Source organism: Nerophis lumbriciformis, linkage group LG19 (assembly GCF_033978685.3).
Source record: "Nerophis lumbriciformis linkage group LG19, RoL_Nlum_v2.1, whole genome shotgun sequence".
Lineage (NCBI taxonomy): Eukaryota > Metazoa > Chordata > Actinopteri > Syngnathiformes > Syngnathidae > Nerophis > Nerophis lumbriciformis.
In genome coordinates, this window is record NC_084566.2 from 42,281,420 (window position 1) to 42,298,920 (window position 17,501).

At 41.4% G+C, this 17,501-nt stretch overlaps 1 protein-coding gene across 2 annotated transcripts in view; it reads right to left on the minus strand.

Annotated features, from left to right (window-relative positions):
- The window catches only part of LOC133618406 (endophilin-A2-like), a 44,445-nt gene that overhangs the window by 14,285 nt on the left and 12,659 nt on the right, over positions 1–17,501 (minus strand). For both annotated transcript variants that reach the window (XM_061978737.2, XM_061978736.2), the window contains exons 2-5: positions 4,741–4,809; positions 4,454–4,670; positions 4,241–4,374; positions 1,651–1,809 (exon numbers count right to left, since the gene is read on the minus strand). In XM_061978737.2, coding sequence (XP_061834721.1) covers positions 1,651–1,809; positions 4,241–4,374; positions 4,454–4,670; positions 4,741–4,809 — 579 coding nt within the window. The remainder of the gene's footprint in view (positions 1–1,650; positions 1,810–4,240; positions 4,375–4,453; positions 4,671–4,740; positions 4,810–17,501) is intronic.

Below are 17,501 nucleotides of genomic sequence, written 5' to 3' on the forward strand. Positions count from 1 at the left end.
TTTCAGTGAATTCTAGCAATATATATATATTTTATTACATATATATATATATATTTATATATAAATAAAATAAATACTTGAATTTCAGTGTTCATTTATTTACACATATACACACACATAACACTCATCTACTCATTGTTGAGTTAAGGGTTGAATTGTCCATCCTTGTTCTATTCTCTGTCACTATTTCAGAACACACACATTATACAAATATACATTATAAAATCAATAAGAAAAACGGGAGCTCTAATTTGGGAGTCTGAATTAGGATCAGAAGTTCCTACATAAACTTTGCGTACTCACGTCGCCTTTTTGTATTGGTTACTGCAGCTGTGCACTGGATTCATTCACAAATACAAACTACAACTCGCAAACACTTTAGAGTTAGGCTCCACCATCAGAATGTGTACTTAAACTTATAAAGATCACATGGATATTATTCAGTGAGTTGATTCACCAAACCTAACCTGTTATACAGGAGGAAAAAGCACACAGGACGTTTCAATTGTTCACAGACTGGTCGCGCTCATCAGAATGACAAGACACTTCCGGTCTGCAGGTGATAGCATTCAATTGGGAAGAAACGCCCTACTGCCCCCTACTGACCAATGTGAATACTGATAAATGTGTAATGACAGCTCCAAAAACGAATTCAAACCACAAAATAAAATAAATAAATCAACACAAAAATGTGACACATTATGGGTGGGTCACATATGCATGTACACTAGATGGCAGTATTGTCCTGTTTAAAAGTGTCACAACATTGCTGTTTACGGCAGACGAACTGCTTTACGGTAGTAGACGAAAACTTGACTGCTGTTGTTGTGTGTTGTTACCACGCTGGGAGGACGTTAATGAAACTGCCTAACAATAAACCCACATAAGAAACCAAGAACAGTGGATTACAATACAAAGAAACCGACACCTTCATGTCGCTTCCCATCCTACACAGTAGCGGGGGGTGTATATTGTAGCGTCTCGGAAGAGTTAGTGCTGCAAGGGGTTCTGGGTATTTGTTCTGTTGTGTTACGGTGCGGATGTTCTCCCGAAATGTGTTTGTCATTCTTGTTTGGTGTGGGTTCACAGTGTGGCGCATATTTGTAACAGTGTTGAAGTTGTTTATACGGCCACCCTCAGTGTGACCTGTCTGGCTGTCGACCAAGTATGCATGGCATTCACTTGGGTGTGTGAAAAGCCGTAGATATTATGTGATTGGGCCGGCACGCAAAGGCAGTGCCTTTAAGGTTTATTGCCGCGCTGTACTTCTCCCTACGTCCGTGTACACAGCGGCGTTTTAAAAAGTTATACATTTGACTTTTTGAAACAGATACCGATCATTTCCGATATTACATTTTAAAGCATTATCGGACATCTCTCATTTTAATGCTTGAATTGTTATTTGATTACTATAAGACATGTTTAATGTATCATAATTATGCCTAACATTTTCTGTTAAAAACAAGCTAATATTGAAATTTGTTTTGTGGTCACCTTTACTTTGAAAAATATCGAAATACATTTCGGCGCTCTATGGTACCGCTACCAAAATATTGCTATCAGGACTACAATAGTGTTAACGCAATTATGAACAATTATGTGGCGACAGTGGCACATGTCCAAGCATAAATCAAGCAACTGGCCACTCACATCTGTCTGAAGCAGGTGGTGCATGGAGCTCTCGGCCAACTCTTTGGACTCGTAGAATTTGTCCAGGGACTGGCTGATTTCTTCGTCTTGTATTTTACCCTGGCGTTTCTTTTTATAGTCATAGTCCAGGCGGCGTCCCTCCAGCTTTTTCAGGTGGTGCTGATCGTGTCAAAAGATAAAGAGTGGGAAAGAGAAATGAAGACTTCATTTTAAGTTCACATTTTTGACAACTTGTTAGTTTTTTATAAATATCTAGGCTGACAAGTACTTTCTTATGTTAAGACCAGTGACGTGCAGTCGCTAGAGGCAGGTGAGGCCCCGCCTCACCTGCCATCATGGAAAGAAAAAAAATTTAAAAAGAAAAAAATATATATTAAATTGTTAAATGTATCCAGTGATTATACTATAAAGTTATTTTCCATTTAACTTCACCAGTTTTAGATTATTTTTATTCAAAATCGCTGAATTTTCACATTTGCCGTTCAAATACTGAGAAGAGACGGTGCGGTGATCAGCAGCCAGTCGAGGCACGTCACTCAGTGCCTCAACATGGACGGACTCGGCTAACTGCTGGTCTGCTGTGCAGTGAGACCGTATTGCTATATGAACTATATTATACATTTCCATAGTTTAGTTAGCTGATGTATATAATGTACAGTGTATTTTGTCAACAACTGTATGTGTGTAAAGTATTTCTTGTGCTGAGCGATCATAAAACGGCTGCAAAAGACGCACTGGCTGAGGCTCGTCTCCTGCACCCCCGCCGTAGAATGCACGGCAACCCCTGACGGGAGTGTTATATCAACTAAAGCCCACACTTAAACTTTCCACGTGCAAGATTGAATCTATTTAAAAAAGTTATTTCATAAGAAGCCAAAAAGTGCAAAAACATGTACATATACAAGTACATATGCATACTTACACTCATGCACATAATCACGTTTCATCAAACATATATTAACGTTGTTGCCCTAGGGTAAACTGGGTGTAACACATGGCACACTGACAAAGCTTAACCTATTGTGACTATAACAATCTACAAGGTTAATGTAGGTTGCTTCTCTTTCTCCCCCTCCATTTTTCTGCATTCTTTCGTATCTCAAGTTATCATTACGTATATGTATTGTTGCATTTAAACAACTGTATTGTTGATAATAAAGGTAAATTATTGGTATTGTTCATTATCAATAGCGCTATTTCTATTGGTATTTGTATTGATCCATTTGTAGTGTAATAATGCTCATTGTCATTTCTGTATTATTTTTCGCTAACTGCTTATTTGCTATTACTTTTACCATCATATTTGTACATGTCATATTTGCTGATGTTGCTCTATTGTTGTTGTTGTTGTTGTTTGCTGCTGTTGTTTTTGTCTCTCTGTCTAATCCCCCTCTTGTCCCCACAATTTCCCCCTCTGTCTTCTTTTTTTTTCTCTTTCTATCCCCTCCTGCTCCGGCCCGGCTGCACTAAATGATAATATAAATACATTTAATAAAGTCAAATACAAATAAGGCAACAAGAGAAGTATCCTACACTTCTCTTTTGTAAAGTAAATCTGAACAGCCGACATGGGCATCTACATCAACTATATATAAAAAAAAAAAAAAAAAGTGCAAAAACAATAATGTTCGTGTTGGAGGAGTTGCGAATGACTGCAGGGCCACAACATTAGGTACACCTGCAGACTGCAGGTGTATCTAATTCACAACTCCTCCAACACGAACATTGTTGTTTTTGCACTTTTTGGCTTCTTACTAAATAACTTTTGTAACCTATTTTTATGGGCTTTCCTCTTTGTGATGTTAAGTTCCTGTTATGCGCTGTTATACAGTATATGCCTTGAGCTCTTATTTTGAAGGCGCTAAGAGCGGAATTTTGACACGGAGTGGAGCGGAAGTTTTTTGAAAGAAGGTAAATAAAGTGGTCCTCGTGTAAACTGGAGCCTCCGTGTTTGTTATTTTGTAGTTTCATACAGTATAGGCGACATTTATAAAACCTCGGTTACACTTTTTTAAATAGATTCAATCTTGTACGTGGAAAGTTGAAGTGAGGGCTTTAGTTGATATAACACTCCCGTCAGGGGGTTCATTAATCCAGCACAACAGTGGCGCATTTATAAGTAAAGGTAAGACCATAATAACGTTTTTTTTATTAAATGTGCTTTTTTGTGTGCTACAGTTTGTATGTGTAAAGTTAAAGTTAAGTTAAAGTACCAATGATTGTCACACACACACTAGGTGTGGTGAAATGTGTCCTCTGCATTTGACCCATCCCCTTGTTCACCCCCTGGGAGGTGAGGGGAGCAGTGGCCCAGGAATAATTTTTGGTGATTTAACCCCCAATTCCAAGCCTTGATGCTGAGTGCCAAGCAGGGAAGAATGCTGGTATGAGCTTTTAAACATAACCCGTTAGCTGCTGCCAATCAAATGGTGAATAAGATACTCTTTAGGGTTCATATGTTTGTAAATGTGACTGTGATGAAGTCAGTGCCTCACCAGCCATCAACCTCACCGCACGTCACTGGTTAAGACTCTACGGTAGCACACGGCTTTGTCACGTGTCAGCATGTTTACACCTCCTCTGTTTGTACCTGAATATCCTTAATGTCCTTGTCAACCACTCCTTGCATCGGATCAAGGAAATTCTGCTTAACGTCAATATCCAGCCTGTCCTTGGCCTCGGCCAGCATCGTCATTGACTCTCCAATATCAACGAGAGCGCCACCTGCAGGGGATACGCATGAAATATGATCTTCGTTAAAAAGTTCACGTTAAATGCGACTTAAAAAAATGACGTCCTTTACCAAAGTTGCTGTCTGGTCCCATGCCTTGTCCATATTTCATCATGCACTCCCCCAGCAGGCCCTCCGGCTGCGGGTAGCCAGGACTCTTCACCTGCCCGCGGATTTTGGACACGGTGTTGAGCATGGTCAGTTTAGCTCTGGAGGCGGGGTTAGGTTGGAGGTATTCTGTTGTTTTGTTGACGACGTCGATGAACGCTTTGCTGGTAACATCTGCTCTCTGGGGGCACAGTCCAGGGGAGACAATGTAATATTCTGTCCCACGTTTTATCTTACAATGCATGCGGTACCCTTTCAAGGTCCTTGAAGTCTTCATCCAGCTTTGTTCCCTCAGCCCCGCCGACCTTCTCACTCACCTTCTGAGAACACAAAGAAAAACCAACACTAAGCTTTTTTAAATTCATCCAAATTAGGTACTAAAAAAATGCTAAATCCTCTATTGTTCATAAGATAGAAAGTGGAACGTAGTGATTCTCAACTGGTGGGTCGTGGACCTGTTTTCAGTGAGTTGCTGGCCTTTGCCTCGTCGAGATGTGACGATTTGAGTCTTTTGAACAGCTCAATGGGAACTGCTTTACTATTGCAAGTGGTTAGTTTGCAAGCCTTTGATTGATTGATTGATTGAAACTTTTATTAGTAGATTACACAGTAGAGTACATATTAAGTACAATTGACCACTAAATGGTAACACCCGAATAAGTTTTTCAACTTGTTTAAGTCGGGGTCCACGTTAATCAATTCATGGTAATCCATTCATACTAGGGATGTCCCGATCCAGGTTTTTGCACTTCCGATCCGATACCGATATTGTTTTTGCACTTCCGATCCGATACCGATACTGACCGATACCGATACGGGCCTATCCAAGCATGTATTAAAGTGTAAAGTTATTTAGCCTACTTAGTTGTCAGAATCATGTTGAAAAGGGTTTTAGTACTCTTGATAACAACTAGCCAGCTGAATTAGGGGAGTTTGACTAATACACAATGGTTGGTAACAAGAAACTGACCTGTTTATTCAAGGATAAACACAAAATAGACAAAATTATACATGACAAACAGAAATGGCATCATTGAAACTAGGGCTGGGCTGTATGGCCTTTTTTTAATATTGCCGATATTTTAAGGCCATATTGCGATACACGATATATATCTCGATATTTTGCCTTAGCCTTGAATGAACACTTGATGCATATAATCACAGCAGTATGATGATTCTATGTGTTTTGATTGATTGAGACTTTTATTAGTAGGTTGCACATACAACTGACCACTAAATGGTAACACCCGAATAAGTTTTTCAACTTGTTTAAGTCGGGGTCCACTTAAATTGATTCATGATACAGATATATACTATCAGATATATACTATCATCATAATACAGTCATCACACAAGATAATCACATTGAATTATTTACATTATTTATAATCCAGGGTGTGGAGGGGGGCGCCTGATGTAAGTGTCAAAAAGACAGCCAAAAGAGTTTGATATGAGAATAAATCTAAAGTTAAAATATAGGGTAGAAATGCACCCATTTGCAGGAAATGTAGTCTTGATTTTCAAAATGTTCTTTCAAGGCTTGCATGTCTACATTAAAACATTCTTCTTCATACTGCATTAATATATGCTACTTTTAAACTTTCATGCAGAGAAGGAAATCACAACTAAAAAAATCACTAATTTTTTCATACGGTGTTGATGTGGAAATTTTTGCCTCGCATTTTGATGGTGTGGACGTGTGGCACCGAATGGAGGTAAGCGTCTCGACAATATTTGAACAATGATGACGAAAACTGTTTTCTCTGTCGTGTCCGTGTGTCGAAAATTGTTATGCGCTTATTTTTTTATTGGATTTTGTGCGTGGCATCGATTTGCCGTGCGCAGAGGACGTTTGAGCAGGCGCGCACCTTAGCGGCTGCGCTAGCATCACAGCTAACGTTAGCCATGCTGCTACCTCGCTCTCTGCTGGAAGAGGGCGTATACGTATGTGACGTATGAGGTGTGTAAGAAGTTGCGCTTGCTGTCTGTGAGAAGGAGACAGAAGAAGGAGTGGTAAGAGCCTGTATTGCAATGCCAGCAGCTAAAAGCAACTGCGTGAGAAATCATAGACATGTGGATGTGTTAAAGGTGTGCTGGAAAATGCGGAACGGAAATACGGAGCAGCAGAAAAGTGGAATGTATTATTTAAATCTGTGCGTTGGAAAACACGGACCGGAGTTTTAAAAAAAACTGGATCGGCATTTTCCCATGCCTTGCCGATACGCATTTTTTGGCAAATATCGGCGGCCGATCCGATCCAAATATCGGATCGGGACATCCCTAATTCATACACATGCATCTCAGGCCCCTTCTACATTAAGCCAGCTAAGGTTACCCAGGGTAAATCTAGGGGTGTAACGGTACACAAAAACTTTGGTTCGGTACGTACCTTGGTTTAGAGGTCACGGTTCGGTTCATTTTCGGTACAGTAAGAAAACAACAAAATATAAATTTTTTGGTTATTTACCAAATGTGTAAACAATGGCATAACATACATATACACACAGGGTCCATTGCCAGGGTTCATGTGGTCAACATATATATAATAAAAACTAAATAAGATAAGGCTCAGAATGGTTTCTTAACAAAACCTTTCTACATATACCGTATTTTCCGCACTATAAGGCGCACCTAAAAACCACAAATTTTCTCAAAAGCTGACAGTGCGCCTTATAACCCGGTGCGCTTTATATATGGATAAATATTAAGATTCATTTTCATAAAGTTTCGGTCTCGCAACTTCGGTAAACAGCCGCCATCTTTTTTCCCGGTAGAACAGGAAGCGCTTCTTCTTCTACGCAAGCAACCGCCAAGGTAAGCACCCGCCCCCATAGAACAGGAAGCGCTTCTTCTACTGTAAGCAACCACCCGCCCGCGTAGAAGAAGAAAAAGCGCGCGGATATCACCGTACGTTTCATTTCCTTTGTGTTTACACATCTGTAAAGACCACAAAATGGCTCCTACTAAGCGACCGGGATCCGGTTCATGAAAAGACGCAATCTCTCCATCCGCACACGGATTACTATTTCACAGCAACTGATATTCCTGTGAACCGCACTGTGGATACAACGGGAGCACGTACGGTGAATATTCGCACCACAGGGAATGAGAAGTCATCCTTCACTGTGGTTCTAGCTTGCCATGCTAATGGCCAGAAACTTCCACCCATGGTGATATTCAAAAGGAAGACCTTGCCAAAAGAGACCTTTCCAGCCGGCGTCATCATAAAAGCTAACTCGAAGGGATGGATGAAGAAAAGATGAGCGAGTGGTTAAGGTAAGTTTAAGTTTACGCGAAGAGGCCGGGTGGCTTTTTTCACGCAGCTCTGTCCATGTTGATATACGTATGTTTGTGATTGCACATTTGCGTACATTTTGGGAGTGAACAGAGTTGTTAGAACGCTGGTTTTTAATATATTATTAAAGTTTGACTGACCTATCTGACTGTTTTTTTGACATTCCTTTAGCGCAGTTAGATGCGGCTTACAACACGGGGCGGCTTATAGGTGGACAAAGTTTTGAAATATGCCGTTCATTGAAGGCGCGGCTTATAACCCAGGGCGCCTTATGGTGCGGAAAATACGGTAGTGTTTTTTTTATTGATTGATTGAGACTTTTATTAGTAGATTGCACAGTACAGTACATATTCCGTACAATTGACCACTAAAAGGTAACACCTAGTGATGGGTCCGGCAACACCAGTGCATCGGCGCATGCGTCGAGCTCATAGAGCAAAACCCTGTGTCGGTGCGCGTACCGCTTTTAGAAAGTCACGTGACCGACCATGAGCTGTTTTGGTCACGTGACCGATACGCGAACTGTGTCGCACTGACGCCTCCTCTGTGCCCTGTGAGCGGGTCTTTTCTACAGCCGGAGAAATAATAACTAAGAAGAGAAAGCGTCTAAAATTGAATACGTTGGAAAAACTGTTTTTGTTTTAAATAAAAATGTGTAAAAAAAAAATAATAATTTCCAGGTCCACAAGCATCCTCATCCACAACACGTTCTCTTAGATTTCCATGTTATGATACATGTTCACATTATTTATTGACTGTATCTAAAAAAGATAAAAAATACATTTTTATTTAAATGAAGTTATGAAATAATCCTAAATGAAATACAATGACTTGGTTTATATTATTGTATATACTAGGTCATAAAATCAGTGTCAGTTGAGTCGGTCCATAGGTTGCCTGTAGGGATTTTTAATGTCCAGCAGATGTCAGTATTTAGTGACACAGTATCGAAACAGTATCAACACAGTTTTGCAATGTGTCGAAACGCTTCATGAAGCCTCATCAACCCATCACTAGTAACACCCCAATAAGTTTTTCAACTTGTTTAAGTCAGGGTCCACGTTAATTAACATTAAACTGCCTCAAGTTGTTGCTCAGATTAAATAAAATGACAAAACTTGTCTTCTACATACAAAAAGTGCAACATTAAACAATTTCAAGTCAACTCAGCCTCAGATTAACTTTTCTTTCCCTCCCCCAGCCTGGTTAACTTGGCAGGAAGAGGATATATGGGCTCTAGAGATGCGCGGTTTGCGGACACAACCGCGGAGTCCGCGGGTCGGGCGGTTGAAATAAAAAAAAATTAGATTTTATCCGCGGGTCGGGTCGGGCGGTTGAAATAAAAAAAAATTAGATTTTAAATAGATTCAGGCGGGTGGCAGTTAAACCAATTGGGAAATATATATACATAGTTAAATGTTGTTACCCACATACGAAAAACGAGCAGGGACCTGCAGCATATGCCACAACAGAAGAAGAAAAAAAAAAAGAGATCGCAACGCCGGCAGCAAACGTGGTACGCGACAAACTAAAAAAGGGAATACTAAAGACCAGGGGAAAAAAAGGCCAGAAAAGTTCAGCGTGGACTCGTTTTTATGAGGTTGTAAATCAGGATGATAGTAATGCTGGCTACGTGATTTGCAAGAGCTGCGACGCTGTTTATGTCTACGACAGTCACAAAACCGGGACAGGGACATCTGACATGGTGCATCACATTTGTGCAAAACCCCGAACCTCCACAAACACCCTGAGCATGAGCAGTTTCGTCCGCCGTGATCCCAGAAGAGTGCCACAGGATGTTAAAACAAGATAGAACGCAGCTGCCTGCAGCAGTTTGAGTGGCGCGAGCGCGCTTGGAGGTGCGCTCAGCACGGCTCCCAGATGATTGCGCACTGGTGTGCGTCTGGGCCGTGACAGCGTGGCACGCATTGAATGTCTCTGTTGCATTGGATAAGTCTCCTTTCTTTAACAGGCAAAAGCTTTATAACCTCACTAATGCCTTGCATCGTCTATATTAGACATATAACAACGGGCGGGTGGCGGATGGCGGGCTGGTGCGGTTTTGATTAAATGTTAGTTCGGGTGGATGGCGGATGGTTGACGACTTTTGTAATGCGGTTGCGGATGAAATAATTGCCTATCCGCGCATCTCTAATGGGCTCATTGTTCTTCCACCATAGAAGTGGGTCAAAATCTAGTTGTTAAAACAATATGGTCTTAATGCTGCTATAAAAACATTTGTTATTGCTTTAGCCCTGCCTGACTCACCGAGGAGAGGCTGCTTGAATGCGGTGGGAGCTGTTTGCTCGTCTTTATCTTTGTTGAAGCGATGTTCACTTGGGGGTGGTGACGCTTCAAATGGGTTAGCATGTTTGACGTGTTGTCAGAAGCATGCCTTACCGCTGCTGAACAATGTCGGCAAACCTCCGTCCTCCCTTGTTGCATCCCACCGCGCAGCCAAAGTGTTCACAAACGGGAGATCTTAACGAGGCAGGAGGGTCTTCCAGCTATGTTGTCTTAGCCCGGTCGTTGCTAGCATGCCGTGTGTTGTGCCTCGGTGTGCATTGTTTACACAACGTGCGCTACGCTACTTAATATGTCCGTGTGGAAACTCGTTCGGTACACCTCCGAACCAAACCGAAACCCCCGTACCGAAACGGTTCAATACAAATACACGTCCAGTTACACCCCTAGGTAAATCCCACCCAACCTTATCCTTGTCCACACACACACACACACACACACACACACACACAAAATGGTCGTTTAAGACCCCCTCACCCCCTCCGTGACCTAATACGCATGCGCGGAAAATGCACATGTCACAGTCACCTCCAGTGTTGCTTTGTGTCCAAGTTCTTAAATTTAACTTATCTGAACAATATCCAGTGTTTTGGTATTTCAATTAACTGGAGTCCAGTGTGCTGTGGGGCCCTATTGTAGTGCGTCACACCTGAGCCATCATAAATTAATAAAATCTTTATTGGACTCAAAAGTACACAATGTGATAAAGAACATTTTACAACAATCAATGTAGGGATCTAGATATCTGGTCAGGACACTCCTCACTCTTTTGCCTCCACCTTCATTGTCCATTCCTTTTTGGTGACTTTATGTACTCTGGACCTAGACGTTGAGTGCGCGACATACATGGCGGACAATAACTGATACGGTCTGCTTTGCCAGTCCAAAAGCATTGGCCGTTTTCCGTAGTCTTCCCTCGGCGGCCAGGCAATACAAAGCACACGCTACCTTTTTTATTTTCATTTTTAATAAATCACATCCACGGAAGCCTGCATTCTCGTTGACTCTCCTTCGACAAAGTTTTTCGGTAAGTAGAATCACAGCTGACCTGGACATCCGAAAGTTCTCTTGCCGTCTGAGAAGTGTTGTATCCCAAATAGCTGCAATCGCTTTCTCTTAAGGTATTCATGTGTGATTTCCACAAACGTCTGTACATGTAGTAGAAGGAGAAACACGGCCATGTCTGGATGACTCGCCTCCATATTGCCAGTGGTTACCTCCCGCTTTATTATGAAGCTGGCTGTGGCGCGTTCTTTCTGACGTCACTTCCTGTGTGGAGCGCGGTCTTTGTGGCGTCACTTCCTCTCCAAACTCAGTTTGTAAAGGATCAATGAGTCCATACAAAGCTAAGAGCCGGTGTCGGAATAATTGTATCTAAGTTATCACAAAACTTTGTGTTGCCATGAGTTCCCGGCGAGCAGACAAAAGCTGTCTTTGATCTTACCAAGCAAAAGGCTTGTAAAACACCACTGTATAGGATGGGAAGCGACATGAAGGTGTCGGTTTCTTTTATCTATTGTAATCCACAGGAAGATTTTGTCTTGACCCGAGATCTACAAAGCGGAGCGGAAGCAGGACCTGACGCAAGCTCCAGGCATCTTTTCTTTGTACTGTTTTATGACCGAGGGCAACGGCTGTTTACGACCCCCCTCTCCTCTTAGAAACAGCTATTGCCATGTAATCAGGGAAAGTCCAAATAAAAGAGGCGTGCAATCTTTTCGTCAGAGCGTGGTGGAAGACTGTACAAAGAGTACAGCCCAGACGTTTCTCTTCAATGAGCTAAATTGAATTCTGTCTAATTCTGTTTGATTCCTTGCTTCTTACCCGTGTAAAAAAAATTTCCGAGGAGGGGGGACCTTAAACGATAGTTTAGTGTGGCTGAAACGGGGCTTAGGCTAAATAATTATTCGTTTAAGGGCTTATCCGGCTCCCCCCACTATACACTATACTATCATCATAATACAGTCATCACACAAGATAATTACATTGAATTATTTACATTATTTATAATCCAGGGTGTGGAGGGGGGCGCCGGATGTAAGTGTCAAAAAGACAGCCAAAAGAGTTTGATATGAGAATAAATCTAAAGTTAAAATATAGGGTAGAAATGCACCCATTTGCAGGAAATGTAGTCTTGATTTTCAAAATGTTCTTTTAAGGCTTGCATGTCTACATTAAAACATTCTTCTTCATACTGCATTAATATATGCTACTTTTAAACTTTCATGCAGAGAAGGAAATCACAACTAAAAAAATCACTAATTTTTTCATACGGTGTTGATGTGGAAATTTTTGCCTCTGCATTTTGATGGTGTGGGCGTGTGGCACCGAATGGAGATAAGCGCCTCGACAGACGTCACAATATTTGAACAATGATGACGAAAACTGTTTTCTCTGTCGTGTCCGTGTGTCGAAAATTGTTATGCGCTCATTTTTTTTATTAGATTTTGTGCGTGGCATAGATTTGCTATGTGCAGAGGACGCTTAAACAGTGCGCAATTGCACAGGCGAGCACCTTAGAGGGAGCATTGCTCACACGGCTGCGCTAGCATCACAGCTAACGTTAGCCATGCTGCTACCTCTCTGCTCGGGGAGGACGTATACGTATGTGACGTATGACGTGACAGTATGTGACGTATGACGTGACAGTATGTGACGTGTGTAAGAAGGTGCGCTCGCTGTCTGTGAGAGGGAGACACAGGAAAGAGTGAGAAGAGCCTGTCGTGTAATGCCAGCAGCTAAAAGCAACTGCGTGAGAATTCACAGACGTGTGGATGTGTTGAAGGTGTGCTGGAAAATGCGGAACGGAAATTACGGAGCATTACAAAAGTGGAATGTATTATTTAAATCGGTGCGTTGGAAAACACGGACCGGAGTTTTTTTTTTAAACTGGACCTGGATCGGCATTTTCCCATGCCATGCCGATACGCAATTTTTGGCAAATATCGGCAGCCGATCCGATCCAAATATCGGATCGGGACATCCCTAATCAAGAGTATGTGAAAGTTCGAATCCAACCTTGTTTACTTCCGAGACGACCTGCTTAAAGTTTTGTAATCAATTAGATCACTGCCCCTACGACAGATGCTTCACCTTTGGTAACCACTTGTATTTTACTGTTGGGTGTACGCATGATGCAAGAAACACTTTGTATCTCTTACTAATTGTGTACCGGGTGGGAACTCAGTATGATGTACTGAACCTACGGCTGTACACGGAAAATTCAGAATATGAATGCAATGCACTGTTCCACCTCTAATTGATGGATGGTCTTAACCAGGCACGTTATTATCGCTTCACTGCAAGTCACAAACACATACAACTTGCTTTTCTTCATTTCTTTGAACCACTTCTTATTTTATTTACCCACGGCAGGCTGGGCTCAGTGGCCACTTCTCTCTGGAAGCATCTTGTTGGGAGTCTGACAAAGGTGAGGATAGACTACGGATGGTGGATGCTGTCAGAATAATTGTATGTAAATTATCACAAAACGTTCTGTTTTCATGAGTTCCTGGCGAGAGGACAAAAGCTGTCTTTGATCTTACCAAGCAAAAGGCTTGTAAAACGCCACTGTGTAGGATGGGAAGAGACATGAAGGTGTCGGTTTCTTTGATCTATTGTAACCCACAGGAAGATCTTGTCTTGACCCGATAGCTACAAAGCGGAGAGGAAGCAGGGACCTGACGCAAGCTCCAGGCATCTTTTCTTTGAACTGTTTTGTGACAGGGCTGTTTACGACCCCCTCTCCCCTTAGAAACAGCTGTTGCCATGTAATCAGGGAAAGTCCAAATAAAAGAGGATGCGTGCACTCCTTTCATCAGAGCGTGGGACGACACTGTACAAGGGTACAGGTCTACGCGCTCTCTTCATTGAGCTAAATTGAATACTGTCTCTGTTTAATTCCTTGCTTCTTGTCTGTTTAATAGATGTCATCGGTGTTTGAACCTGACAGATGCTGGGTGTACTCTTTGTTCTATGATATCGAAATGTGGGCGGCACAAAAAGAGAGTACAGTGTTCCCTCGTTTAACGCTGGGGTTACGTTCCAAAAAATACCCTGCAATTTTAGAACTGTCTGCATGTCTTTATTTACAATAAATACATACATTATTGACGTTTACTAATCGATTCTATAATCGTCTATGTCCGAATTGCGATGCATCAAAAAGTCGATTATTCCCCCCACCTCTAGTGATGACATTGCTGGCAATATGAGCATGTCGCGAGTCAACACACACACAGACTACTTGCAAGCAGAAACAGTGTAGAGACAGGAGAGTAAACCGTGCTTTAAAACTTCGTCCACAGCATTTTAGCTACTTTTAAAACACTAATCCTCGCGTCCATGCAGGATGAGGAATAGCTAAACATGCTTCAATATTTTTTATTAACACAAAATCCTGTCTTTTTTTAATGGAATACTTAGAAAATATGTCCTTGGACAGACGAGAACTTTAATTATGACCAATGGATGAACCTGTAACTACTTGGTATTGAATTTATACCTACATTTGTAGTATCATCCAAAACTAATGTAAAGTATCAAACAACAGTAGATGAAGTGATACATTTTAACAGAAGTGTAGATAGAACACGTTAAAACACAAAATAAGCAGATATTAACAGTAAATGAACAAGTAGATAAATAATCAATTTTTACAGTTTGTCCCTCATAATGTGTACAAAACAATAGGTGTATAAATGACACAATATGTTACTGCAGACTAATTAGGAGTCTTTGTTTGTTTACTTACTACTAAAAGACAAGAACAAGTAGATTAATAATCCAGCCATCTTCTAACGCTTGTCCCTCATAATTTTGACATAATTTATAGTGCATGTCAGCAGCCAAATTAAGAGCCTTTGTAACCTGTTTGCTTACTTACAACTAACTACAAAATTAGTTATCTAGTATGTTCACGATGTATTTTAATGCTAAAATTTGTATTTGATTACTATAAGACACATGTTCAATGTATCATAATTAAACCTATGATTTTCTGTTAAAATTAAGCTAATATTTAAATTTGTTTTGTGATCACCTTTATTTTGTAAAGTATCGAAATACATTTTGGCACCGTCTGGTACGGGTACCAAAATATTGGTATCGGAACAACCCTAGTGCTACTAACGCTGGGGTTACGTTCAGAGGTGTGGACTCGAGTCACATGACTTGGACTCGAGTCAGACTCGAGTCATGAATTTGATGACTTTAGACTCGACTTGACAAAATGTAAAGAGACTTGCAACTCGACTTAGACTTTAACATCAATGACTTGTGACTTCACTTGGACTTGAGCCTTTTGACTTGACATGACTTGACATGACTTGCTACTTTCCCCAAAATCCAACACTTAAAAAGTTATTTGGGAGCGCTCCGTATTTTTCATTTTCTTCGTCTGTGTCTCTCAGCGTGTTGTTCCTGTCAGCTGGTGTGCTGTCAGTACAACAGCCAATCAAATTAGATCTACGTTGTTTTCATCACGCAGCATTCATCCAATCAAATTGCAGTACAACCACCGAACAAGTTGTCAAACAACGCAACAATTATGCCAAAGTTGGTTTCGTCCGGGTATAAAAACTACGACTTGGTCAACAAAAAACGAATTGCCGTATGGAAATCACGCAGTTTGAATATTACAGACGGAGACGCAACAACGTTCAACATTTGAAGTTGCACAAAGAAGGGTAAGTTTTGAATGTAAGATAACGTTTATTGGCTAAGTTACGTGACTTGTATTTGCTGTGTAGTTAAATCAGTGAGGCTGCAAACTCACTGCTAACGTTATAACCATAGACATCTTATAAATAGACGCAGCATCGAGCGCTACTGCCTACTGGCGCAGACGAGGCGCGGGGCCGCCATCTTGGAGTGGTGATCCGCTCCACTCAGTGCAATTCATTTGGCAGGAGCAATGAACTGTCAGCGCATTTAATTCATTTTACCTCACTGAATACCACTGATTTTCACCCCCCTTTTTTGTCATACGTGTAGCTATGATAACAGACACATGTTTTGGCGTGTTTTAGTATTCATAGTTTGCTTAACAGTAATATAATATTCTTATATGCTATAAGTGACCAGACGTCCGAGATCAAAACTGGGATTATAATCCTAGAGAAGGGGAAAAAACGGTAAACTATTTTTAAGTTGAAGAAACAATATGATTAGGTTATATATACATGCGTATATCCTACATAAACAATGTATGAATACAATAGATATCTATATATCTTAGGGACCTATAGACTGTATCTCTGTTGCTGCAGCAGCAGAGAGTTTATTCTGTCTTGACACTTTGTATTGATATTTTCTATTACCGTATTTTCCGCACCATAAGGCGCACCTAAAAACCACAAATTTTCTCAAAAGCTAACAGTGCGCCTTATAACCCGGTGCGCTTTATTACGATTAATTTTCATAAAGTTTCGATCTCGCAACTTCGGTAAACAGCCGCCATCTTTTTTCCCGGTAGAACAGGAAGCGCTTCTTCTTCTACGCAAGCAACCGCCAAGGAAAGCACCCGCCCCCATAGAACAGGAAGCGCTTCACCCGCCCCCATAGAACAGGAAGCGCTTCACCCGCCCCCGGAAGAAGAAGAAAAAACGCGCGGATATCACCGTACGTTTCATTTCCTGTTTACATCTGTAAAGACCACAAAATGGCTCCTACTAAACGATCTGGTTCATAAAAAGACGCAATCTCTCCATCCGCACACGGATTACTACCGTATTTCACAGCAACTGAACCGCACTGTGGAACGGGAGCACGTACGGTGAATATTCGCTCCACAGGGAATGAGAAGTCATCCTTCACTGTGGTTCTAGCTTGCCATGCTAACTTCCACTCATGGTGATATTCAAAAGGAAGACCTTGCCAAAAGAGACCTTTCCAGCCGGCGTCATCATAAAAGCTAACTCGAAGGGAGGGATGGATGAAGAAAAGATGAGCGAGTGGTTAAGGGAAGTTTACGCGAAGAGGCCGGGTGGCTTTTTTCACACAGCTCCGAAGGCGAACACACCTTCACTAAGACGGGCAGACAGCCTCGGACGACATACGCCAACATTTGCCAGTGGATCGTAAATGCTTGGGCAGATATTTCGGTCACAACTGTGGTCCGAGCTTTCCGGAAGGCAGGATTCACAGAACAACAGCGACACTGACTCCCGATGACTTCTACGAGACGGAACCGGCCATTTTGGATACCACGCTTGCACAACTTTTCAATTCGGACACCGAAGACGAAGAATTCGAAGGATTTACGAATGAAGAATAACTTCAGAAGGTGAGCGCTATGTTTATTTTGTGTGTTGTGACATTAACGTTCGAGCAACATTATGTTGCTATTTATTGCTCTACACCATTTTGAATTTTACTATGTTTGTGATTGCACATTTGCGTACATTTTGGGAC